Source organism: Rhodnius prolixus, unplaced genomic scaffold (assembly GCF_049639745.1).
Source record: "Rhodnius prolixus isolate KJV_2025 unplaced genomic scaffold, Rpr scaffold_7, whole genome shotgun sequence".
Lineage (NCBI taxonomy): Eukaryota > Metazoa > Arthropoda > Insecta > Hemiptera > Reduviidae > Rhodnius > Rhodnius prolixus.
The window spans coordinates 29,144,172-29,156,346 of record NW_027411582.1 but is presented as its reverse complement, the minus strand read 5'-3'; the positions used below and the strand labels follow the sequence as shown (position 1 = coordinate 29,156,346).

At 33.6% G+C, this 12,175-nt stretch overlaps 1 protein-coding gene across 1 annotated transcript; it reads left to right on the top strand.

The window, feature by feature from the left end:
- Positions 1-5,260, top strand: LOC141447318 (procalin-like). The gene is made up of 6 exons (XM_074114750.1): positions 1-156; positions 1,014-1,116; positions 1,494-1,618; positions 2,719-2,795; positions 4,020-4,115; positions 5,072-5,260. Exons 1-6 carry the CDS (start codon positions 149-151, stop codon positions 5,197-5,199), a joined length of 537 nt encoding a protein of 178 aa, XP_073970851.1. The 5' UTR covers positions 1-148; the 3' UTR covers positions 5,200-5,260.
- Positions 5,261-12,175: the final 6,915 nt, after the last annotated feature.

Here is a 12,175-nt window from a genome sequence, read left to right as displayed (position 1 = left end):
AAAACTAGCTTTTCTCCTTCTCCTGTATTTGTTTTCTTTTATTGTGTCACAAACAGAATCAATTATCAATTTGCAGTAGTGGGAGTTATAACTTAAATTTCCTCTTTGTTATTTTATTTAACATTTAACGCACTAAATTCATCTCAACATGAACAGGTATGTAATAAAACTCCTTACTAAGCTTTTATTTTTCTAGATTAATTGCTTTATTCTATACAAAAATTCAACAACGTTCTTGACAGTTAGAAATATTCTATTTTCCTTTTTGTATGTTATTCATTCTGAAATGATTAAAAAATAAACTTTCATCTTAGTAATAATTAAAGCCTAAAAAGGTAGATTAATAAAATATAAAACATTTATTGATTTGTTCGTGTGGTTTTTACCCAAATTTCTTTTATAACGGGATTAGTGATGAGAGATTATAATAAATTAGTCTAAATTAAGTATAACAACGGATAATAAGATAGAAAATATGTTCATGAACATTTTGCAATAGAAGTGATAAATTTTTTGATTAAATAGTCACGCAATTAAAAATAAACACTGATGTTTCTGTAGCTATAATTTGGTTGATTATAATCTTACATGATAAGAGTGTTTAGAAAACGGCTGGCTGGATTTGTATTTGGTGAGATTAACCATTATCACAGTTCTTACTTAGCTAACTTCTTTGGGGCATGTATTCATCTAGTAAGCCCCTTTAGTAAAGAAATTTTGAAAGAAATAAAAATACAGAGAGCAGGAAGTTAAAAATAAACCTTGTCCTGAAGTAATTTGCCATAATAACATCATAAAAGAAATCATGCAAGGGCATAATTAATTTTAATATTTTTTATTTAATTGTAATGACAATTGCATAAGTAAAGTGGTAACTTTTGTATTGCTTTTCTTTTAATTTAGACATGGTTGTTGTCTAAGTCAGAGCTTTTTCTTCAATTTAATTTTGAAGTCACATTTAAATATATTATTTAGCAAGTAAGAAACTGGTACTTACTCAATATTTATTTCAGGATAATTCTGATAACTATATTTGGAATTTTGACGCTTAGAAGTATCCATTGTATTACCGATGGTGAGTGTGATACTGTGACAGCTCAAGAAAATGTTGACCAGGTAAAGAAATCATTAGAGTTAGTGTAAAATACAGCTTATATGAATTAAAACATAAAGATAAATGTAATTTATTGTTTTCAAGTCAAAAATAGTTAAATAATTCGAGACAGGATTTATTTAATTTTTTCCCATTTTATTCGTCAATGTAAAGGAGAAGTTAAAGCAAAAATGTACTACTCCATTGTCTCAGAAGAGGAAATTGATCCACAATACAAAAGAATGCTGTTGATGATTAGTCAAATATTTATTCAAACCTATATACATTTACCAACTTTATATTTGTTAGTCTTACAGTCATTAAATGTGTTGCTGATATTCTGGGTTAGCTGGAAATATGGAAAAGTCGTTTAAGTTTTCATCCCAGATGTTTTATTTAGTTTTTCACAGGAACTTGGTACGTGACTCACTCGAAAGTCGGAGGTCCTGCATCTCTCTGTGACCAATTTGAAACTGGCTTACAAGGTGACACCAAACATATTAAATATAGTCTTAAAGAAGATGGGTAAGTAATACTTTTTATTTCATTTATTTTAATAATTTTAAAAAAGAATATCTAACATGGAGCTAATATTTTATGTTAGGCCATGCTTTAGCTAAGTGGTTAGCGTACAAGAATCCTAGGCCAAGTTCAAATTCAGCTACGACCCTTACATTTTTTCTTCTTATGAGCTTCTTGCAGCTCATTGTCCGATGATAAACCGTATTAACTGAAACGAGAGAACTGCTCGGGTCCACCGAGCAGTGCACTGGAAAAAACTGGGGGCCCCAATGACTTCACAATTTGACGCACCTTAAAATAAAAAAATCTGTCGAACTAATTTGATCGAAATACATTTTATTTGGCCAACAGTAATTTAAGAATCTTACCGCTGATCGCCATTTAATCAGTTGCAGTAATGAATTTTTAAAAGTGGAGGCGAAAGAAATGGTGGAATACAAAATTTTATCCATGTCTCTTATGCATATTTTATTGTTCTTTAAAACCGTCTTATTTTCAGAAATCGTTCGCGAATTTCGAACATTCTTCAAATAGTGATTAATTGACTATTAGGGACTCACTGGATACTTCCTATTACAAAGCAAGGAATTGTTCATGAGTAATGAATTGAATTGAAGATTCATAAAAAAATAAAGCCAATAATCTGATAGGTGAAATCTGTGGTCTCGTTTATAAGATTGAGTAGACTAATTAAGTAATAGTTATTTATTCTACTTGAGTCTCATGAGATCCAATCATCAAAGTCAATATTCGGTGGGACTTGGGGAAATACAGTGCTTGTTTATTTATTTATTTTTTTAAAAGAGTCTTTCATAATTTACTATTAGCACATCTCTCACATATATTGGTCCGAATTACTGCCAAGTGTTTATAGCAACCAACATTGTTAGAGCTTGACAATTAAGCGCAATTAGACGGTCAAATGCTATCATGAAATGACTGATTAATATTAATCAGTAATCAGTAAATAATGGTTTTAAACTTTTATAAAGAAGTGACGCGTGAATAAATGGTAACGACTATTATTTATAATATAAATAAATATATTTATGTTTTCTATTTTGTAGTTTGTGTTAACATTGACATAAATTCTGTTTTTATAGATCTTATGGCATTCATTGTGAGGGTAAACCAAGTAACAAAGATAATCCATATCCTTATGATTGTGAAATAAAATCAAGTAAGTAAACCACATTAAAAAAAAAAAAAGGAATCATTGACTGAGTTATTAAAGTACAATTAACAAAGACAAATTTTGTTTTGGATAACTTCTTTTAGACCAAAATTAGAATTAACTTGTTTTACTTGTTCCAACTTTCCTATTAGCATACAATTTAATACGGATTTACATTCTTTGTTAATAATTACCAGGGGTGAAATTTCTTTAAATATGTTTCATAGTCTTGCTTCTGTATTATCATTTCATCCTTCAGAATGAGTTCTGAGGACTAAAAAAATAAAAAACATGAACCCCAAATGGTAGAATAATTTTCGAAAGTAAATACACTAATGCTGATTATAAGACTTCCGCTGAAAATTAGAAAAAGACAATCGAATTATGAGAAATAGCACAAGACAAACAATCATAAAATACCAAACAATCTTCCCTACCAGACCAGAAACGAAAATTCTCCTCTTAAACAGAATCTATAATTGGGTGCTATAAACAATTCTCTTCATACTAGACATCAAAATAGGGAACGATCCTTAAAAGGAGTTTTCAGGTAATGCTGGGTACAAAGAAAGAAAAAAGTGTGACTATATAAAAATATATAATTTTGACAATCAGCAGATAAGACAGCAGATTATAGCTTGTAGAAATAGAAGGGGGGCTCATATAAATTTAAAATAATATACTTTTATTTTTATTTTTGAGGTGAAAAGCCAAAAATAATTCCAAATAAAAAACAATTGATGAATAAAACATTGAATCTCTGTAAGGCAGAATTAAATCAACAACTTATTACAATTAATAAGACTGAATATGAATCAAAAGTTAGACACAGATTGTTGTATTTAGTTTTTGAGAATGTCATACTTCCTCGACAAAACCTCGTCATTGTTCTGAAAGCAGCCCTCATTCTGCTAAAAAATATAGTCTTTTCCAGCATGTCAAATCTAGCCGCTGCAAGAGTATATAGTTTTTCATCTAAATTTCATAATAGAAAAGTAACTATAAATTAAAACAAATTCTTTCTTGTATTTCTTGGCGAACTTCAGCCTTTTTTTTGGAAAAAAACTTATTGCTAAATGACTTATGATTTTCAACATTACTGCTGTTATCTTTCTCAACAGTGCCCTCAGCCATAATTATCTGAATGGACAAACTGAAATGAAATAAAAAGTCATTTACTTTAACATCATTACAGCCTTGGTAAACCTTACTTACTTCTGTGTGTTTCAGATCAAAGGAACATCCCAGCAAAATTCACAGTAGCTAGTGCAGATAACAATGCTGCAGTACTTTATAAATGCACTAAGTCTGCAACATTCAGTACAGGTAATATTGAAATTTTACATCGCAAATTGTACTATTTAATGTATTCTCAACATTATACAAATTCCATGGGTGAAAGTATACAAAGAAGTGGTGATGAGTCTGATAAAGTATGATTCGCCTAAATACATCTACTTCAAAAAACAAAAGTTAGGACATTTATACACATTTACCTGAAAGTTCTTAAACTTAATTTGAAACGTAGGATAGACATAAAAAATTATGAATGGGGGTAATTTCGAGTGGCCTTTTGTTGCATAAACGCTACCGAACAGTTGTATAAGTGCAGATCAGCAAAAACTTCACAAAAAAGTTTACTATTGAAAAACTTCTGCTAATGTTTTTCTTATTCACTGTAAAATATGTTTCCAAATTTTGTTTTAAAATAACGTATGAGCGTAATTAATCGCCAACGCAGATCAAACGGCGTATTCTTTGTACTTCCTGTTTTTAACTTTATTGTAAAAGAAGTAGCGTCTAAACGTTTGAACCAATGAATAAATTGTCAGTTGATTCGAAAATTACTGAACATATGCTTTTAGAGGTCTCGACGTTGTTACATACATTTGGAAGAGTTGTTAGCTCCTCTAAAGAGTAGCCTCATTTTAAAATTATTAGTAATTTCGTGAACCCTGTAGCGTGTAAAGGCTTAAACAGATAATTATGGACCAAGTATTATTTGATTCGCACTCTAGAGATAATCTGCGTTTTGGGTATTCGACGCTCTACATACTACAGGGAAATAATTAACCTCCTAGAATGACTAATTCCTTCTCTAGAATGACTAATTACACATAAATACGTATTATATATTTTCTAGTATTGAATCCGTAACTCAATAATTGAGGATTTACAACAAAGATAACTTATTTTCATTCCTATATGAAAAATGAATTTTGGGTCATAAATTAATATCTGTCTATATTCAGTACAGATTTATTAATTGTAATTGTTTTCAGATGACTATTTTGTATTAAATCGACAAAAAGATACTGATATTCCTGAAGATGTAAAAAGCAAGCTATCAAGTCTAGGATTGGACTCAGGCTCATTTACTTCATCGAAGAGTGAATGTTCAAAGACATGATGTGATTGAAGAAGTATTATTATAATTCTTGATATCCTATTAAATAAAGCTTTAAAAAGTATTTGCGTGAAACATTCTTATGTTTTGCATATATGATCAAAAATTTTCTTTATTTGTTTTCCAATGTAAAGATCAACAGGTGAGGAAGAGTCACAAATATATTAAATAAGTAAATAGTACTTTTCATATATTTGAGGATAACTTTTTTATTCAACATTCAAACGTGGGTTGGCTAAAAAAAATTAACACATGAATAATTTTTTAACATTTCTGGAACACAAACATACAATCCAATTTGGAAATTGCAAATTGACATTATTTGCATTATTCAAATTAATTTCAAACAGTACTTAACAGCACTATGTAAAATATTGTTAATTCTTTTACCAAAAAGACCAGAAACTTTGGAAGCAATATTGAATCAATTACCAGCATTGGTTAAATTGGTTAAATCTTTAAACATTGAAAATATGTAGTCAAAGGGACTTCTCGTTAAAAAATGAACGGGAGTTAATGGCTGCAAGAGGATCTGTTGATGGAGCCTAGAATAAAGACAGTTTTCAATAAGTAGCAAGAAAGTCTAAAAACTGATCAAAATCTACAATTTTATTGTAAACAATGATTTTTAAACGATGCTTTGTTGATTAGGCAATAGATTCTCAGATACCATCAAAGAGCGGTGCTTTGAGGGGATTAAATTTCCACTCAATGCCAGTTTTCCTAGAAAATCCTTGCAGGGATAGAATTCGTTTTCTTTAAATTCAACTTTTCATTTCTCCTACAACACAATACTGTAAAGTTTTTTCCCAAAAAAAAAAACTTTACTTACACAACTAGTGCCTGCCACTAGTTATTAAATATGTGGGTTTGATTAAATAATAAAACTCGCTAAAGTTGTAAGTAATAACCTGATTTATTAACACGTTAACATTACTCACATTAACATTTACAAGCAACTAACGCTATTCATTACAGTCACCATTTACAACAGTCACAACAGTTTACTGTTACTTACTCACTTCGTAACGCCACAAAACTGTTCCCCGACTGACCACTGGTCCGCACTGCACCGAATTGCACTAGTCTCAGCTGCACTAACACAGCTCTACTCATCAACTGACTAATTGCCCAACTAGCTACCACCGAAGCACTCCGCAACACTGACTCTCCAAGACTAACTCATAAACTTGACTAATAACTATAAACTCTAATAACTCCTTAAAACTTGCTTGAAACTCGATTAACACTGACTTCTCCAGCTGTGTCGGCCTCCTTTTAACTGCGTGCCTCCCTCCAACTGGAACTGCCCTCCTCCAACTCTCTGAGCATAAGTTTCCACGCCCTCCTGATGTTCATTGGCTGGAGAAAACATACTGCCACCACCTCAGCTGTGAGCCGCCTCCTCCCATTCTCCGTCTCTCTCCAACTCCGTCTGTCTCCCTCTCACCTGTCAATCACAGGCTGGGAAACACATATGCCACCACCCCAACTGAGGCCTTTCTCTTAGCTGGCTTTTACACAGGTCACTAACTCCTTGAACAATCTAGCCCCTTTCCTTTCTAGTTCATGTATAGACCGGCCCTTTTGTCTACACAGTGGTGGCCTGTTACCGACTTTGGTCGCTTAACCCCTAGAACAAACTAGGCCTTTCTTCTTTGCCACAAGTAGATACCGCCCCTTTTGTTTATGCAGTGGCGGCCTGTTACTGACTTTGGTCGTTCAACCTCTAGAACAATCTAGGCCTTTCTTCTCCGCCCAGGTCAACTTCGTTACAATACATACTTTTATAAGGCGTTCCACTCTGACAGAGAGAAGCTGTGATCTATAATCAGAGAAAGAAATTGTTCCTTCCATTTAATAAAAACAATTAAACATATGTACGAAGGTACAAAAATCATAATAAACACAGGCACTTCAAGAACCGATGAGATGACAATATACAAAGGTGTGCGACAAGGATGTAGTACGTATATCGCCGTTTAATATTTATGTAGATGACCTGATAAAAAAATGGAAAAAGAAGTGAGTTCAGGTATCCAATTGAACAGAAAGAGTGCAAGACGTTTACAGTGTAAGACGTTTAATAATGGACGATGTAATAATATTACAGAAGAATGAGGAAGATTTACAGCGCTCAGTGTATAAACTACATCAACTTGGCCGAGAATATAATTTAAATATATCAGTTGCTAAGACAAAGGTTATGGCCCACCATGGAAAGCACCCACTTTGTTCTAAAATAGTAATAGATAATAAGCCACTGGAACAGGTCTCGTATTTCAATTATTTGGGCTGTGAGCTTAGCTTTCATCCAGGTAATGATATACAAAATAAAGTAAATAAATTTCAGGCTATCTGTGGTGTAATAAACAGATTAACTTAAAAATAAAACGATGCCGGAAACAAAATTAAAATTTTACAAAACTATGGCTGTGCCTCTGCTTACTTCCAGAAGCGAATCTTGGGTTACTAGAGCCAGAGATAAAACTAATCTACAAAGAGCAGAGATGTGATTCCTGAGAAGAGTTAAGGGTTGCACAAAAAGTGAGAGAGGATACGGAATGTGGACATTCGAGAGGAGTTGAATATATATAATATTAACGAATTTATAGAGGAAAGAAAGAAAGATACTGTAAAGTTTTTGTCCTTTTATTAAAAACTTCACAACTATAACTAATACCTGCCACTAGTTAATTTAAATTTGTGGGTTTGATTAAATAATAAAACTCGCTAAATTTGTAAGTAATGACCTGATTTATTAACACATTAACATTACTCACATTAACATTTACTAACAACTAACGCTATTCATTACAGCTACCATTTACAACAGTTTACTGTTACTTACTCACTACGTAACGCCACAAAACTGTTCCACGACTGACCACTGGTCCGCACTGCACCGAATTGCACTAGTCTCTGCTACACAAACAAAGCTCTACTCACAAATTGCCTAACCGCCTAACTGGCTAACTTTGAAGCACTCCGCAACACTGACTCTCTCCAAACTAACTTTCCAAGACTAACTCAAAACTCACTCAAAAACTTGACTAAAAACTTCCTCAAAACTTGACTAAGAACTCTGTCTAAAAACTGACTTCTCCAGCTGTGTCTGCCTCCCTTTAACTGCGACTGCCCCACTCCGTTTGTCTTACGCCCACCGGCCGCTCATTGGCTAAGGAAAACACATACTGCCACCACCCCAACTGGGGCCGCCCTCCTCCATCCTACTGTCACACTCCAACTCTGCCTGTCTTGCTCCCACCTGCCGCTCATTGGCTGGAAAACACATACTGCCACCACCTCAGCTGTGGCCGCCCTCCTCCAACACACTGTCTCTCTCCAACTCCGTCTGTCTCACTCCCACCTGTCAATCACTGGCTGGGAAAACACATATGCCACCAACCCAACTGAGGCCTTTCTCTTAGCTGGCTTTTACACAGCGGTGGACCGTTACAGGCTACGGTCACTAAACTCCTAGAACAATCTAGACCCTTCAGGTAGAGTCCGACCTTTTGTTACCGACTTTGGTCGCTCAACCCCTAGAACAATCTAGGCCTTTCTTCTCTGCCACAGGTAGATACCGCCCTTTTGTTTATGCAGTGGCGGCCTGTTACTGACTTTGGTCGCTCAACACCTAGAACAATCTAGGCCTTTCTTTTCTGCCCAGGTCAACTTCGTTACAATACATTTATTATGCCCTGGGACTCATGTCCCTTAAGAGCAACAAAAATAAATAAAATTTACATAATAAACACAAAAAAACTCTCGGTTAAAATAATAAAATATAAAATCAAATCCAAACAGCTGTTCACAAAAAATTATTTACAATAAATACTTTCACAACTAGAAAACAACAAAATAAATAAAATAAACTATATCCTCCTAAATTCCTGAAATAAATAGTCATAAAATAAAAATCTAAAATTAAAAATTGTTTTCCTGTTCGTAAGGTCTACAGGAAGTGACGAAAAAAGAATTCTGATTGGTAGCAGTCCTGTAAGTTGGTATGTACAGTCTGGAGTGGACAGTCCTTGTAGTCCGTAAGTCCAGTACACCCTTAGCTGTAAACATGTCAAACAGATATCGTGGAGTCTGCGTCCTAAACAACTGGTACAGAAAATTGCCCTTAAAATATTTCCTGCGGAACTCAACATTAAGCCACCCCAACTCATGGTAATGTGCTGTTATGTGCTCGTCTTTTCGCACATTTAATATAAAACGGACACATGAGTTTAGTGATCGTTTTAACTTCAAGTTGAGTTCTGCAGTCAAATCAGCATACACTAGGCAGCAATAATCTAAATAAGGGAATATCAGTGTACTGACCAGCTGTCTACGGAGCGGTACAGGTAGCAAGTCTTTGTGGAGTCTTAGCTGGTACAGTGACTTGTAAATACTGTTTGAAATATTAGTGACATGATTATTCCAGGACAGTGTATTCGAAATGGTCACTCCCAAACATCTAGCAGACTCTACATAAGGTATTACAATGCTATCATTTACAATAATTTTCGGTACTATATCCAGCTTAATAGAACTTATATATCTGTTACTGCCAATTATCATTGCTTTAGATTTAGAAATATTAAATGAAATAAAATTACACTTTGTCCAGTTATAGATAGCTTCTACATCCGCCTTGACTTTTTCTATTCCATCTTCTAACTCTGACGGTAGACAGTGTAAATATATTTGCAAATCATCTGCATAAAGCGCATGTTTACAATTTTTCATTACATTCCGTAGATCATTAACATACAAACAGAACAGAAGATGACCCAAAACAGAACCCTGAGTCACTCCGGAATTGACTGACTCCCACGAAGATCTTTCTCCATTACCACCAATCACTAACTGTTTTCGGCTACAGAGATATGACAAACCACGACAAAGCAGAATGCGAAAAATTTAACAGTTTTAATTTGTGAAGCAATAAGGAATGATTGACCGATTCAAAGGCCTTTGAAAAGTCAAAAAGAACGAGAATAGTAACCATTCTTTTATCTATAGCCAAACGAATGTCATCTGTTATCTTCAATAGCAAACTCTGTGTACTATGTCCTTTCTGGTAGCCAGACTGGAATGGATCTAATAAATTATTAGTTTTTAAATATTCTTTCATCTGGTTAGATACAATTCTTTCCAAAGGCTTGGAAACTGCTGGAAGTAAAGATATAGGCCGTAGTTCATTTAGAGAGGAAGGAAGCTTAATTTTTGCGAGAGGACGAATAAGAGATTGTTTCCATATTGATGGGTATTTTGAATATGTTAGAGAAAAATTATAAATTTCTAGTAAAGGAGGTATAATGGACGGCATCGATTTTTTTATAAAGTCTATAGGAATTTCAACTGCACCCTTTGCATTAGACTTACTGTGAAAAAGGTTCGACATAAGTACATCGAGGGTAATGTGTTTGAAATAAAATTGTTCTTGAAGAGGAAGGAAGAGGGAGATAGAAAGAGCACCTTAATCCAACTAGAAGAGTACCAGTAATGGTCAATAAGTACAGGCCTAGAGGACAAAGTAGTGTAGGACGACCATTCAAAAGATGGAGATGAAAAAAAAAAAAATTGGTGAAGACGGAACAGGAATGTTGTCTAATCCCTGAAGTGTTGAAGAAGAAGAAGAAAAAGGTAGAACTTTCTGTCATTCACTGACACTTGTTTAAAAGAAATCACCAGGCCACTGAGACTTGAGGATACAGGAAGTGTGGAACTTCTCCATTCTCTAGCTGTTTTTGTTCTTTAGAAAAATCCGAATACCTGAACAATGTCTAATTCCGGTGTAACTAAAAAATTTGGCTTTTCTGGATGGCCATTCTAAATCTATAATTAGCAAAGGGAGTAATCCATCCAAATTAATTAGTTTTTGAACAGGAGGGCTTTAAACTTCTGAGTATCCAATAATTACTTAATACAGTGCCTGAAAGGAAACGATCCTGTTAACAAATTTAGAATTTCCCCCAACTGAATGCGTTTAATTACTTATCTAGATCAACAGGTACAAATCTCTTTCCAGACAGTTCACAGGATCAAAAATGTGTATTGATTCTACACAGTTTCTTCTAACCCAATAATATATTGAAGGAATTGCTGAATGCTGAGTGGGATAAAAAGAAAATGAGTGAACTATTACAATATTCACTAAAACCTAAAAAAATATATTACGCAAACTTCTGTAAGAAAAATATTTAAAACACAATTAAATGATCTTGTTATAGTGCTTAAAGATGTTTAAATATTCTTGAATCTATCACTCGATAATGAAGGTGGTATTTAATTGTTATTATAACAGACATAATGCTCTAAAATAAGTGAATTATGCAACTCTGAATTCAAATTAACATTTGAAAAGAGCACCTGTTTGAATTTGAATTTGAAAAAGTTTATTTATAATTTAAAATAAATATACAAAAGGGGGTTTCAGGCTGCAGTGCCTATATACTCTCCACAACTTTAATATTTACATTGGTTAATCTGTCCAAACTTAATACTAAGGCAAAAAAACCTTACTATATAGATTTAATTAAAGCAAGATGTGCTTAAGCCTTTTGTGCTTGTATTTTTTAAAGAGAACTTCCATTTTCCATTTTGTTTCAAGTATTTGAAACTTTTATCAAGGGCTATCGATAAATGTTTGACTTTTGTGCCAACTCTGAATGAAGAAATAAAGAAGGCAGTATCGTCAACACACAGGGAGCAACTGGATTTAAGTTTCAGCTTGGTTATATCATTTATAAAAATATTGAAAAGTGTAGGCCTCAAGACTGAGCCTTGGAAGACACCAGCTCTAATTAACCTCACACCTGAAACTGTGCTACCGAGTGCGACGCTGAATTTTCTGTTAGCTTTTAACAAAGTAAATTAAATATCTTGGAAAGCCATTCTTAATTAATTTATTGATAAGGCCATTGTGCCAAACACAATTGAAGGCTTTTTCCACATTTATCAAAGCCATCCCTGTATGTTTGTT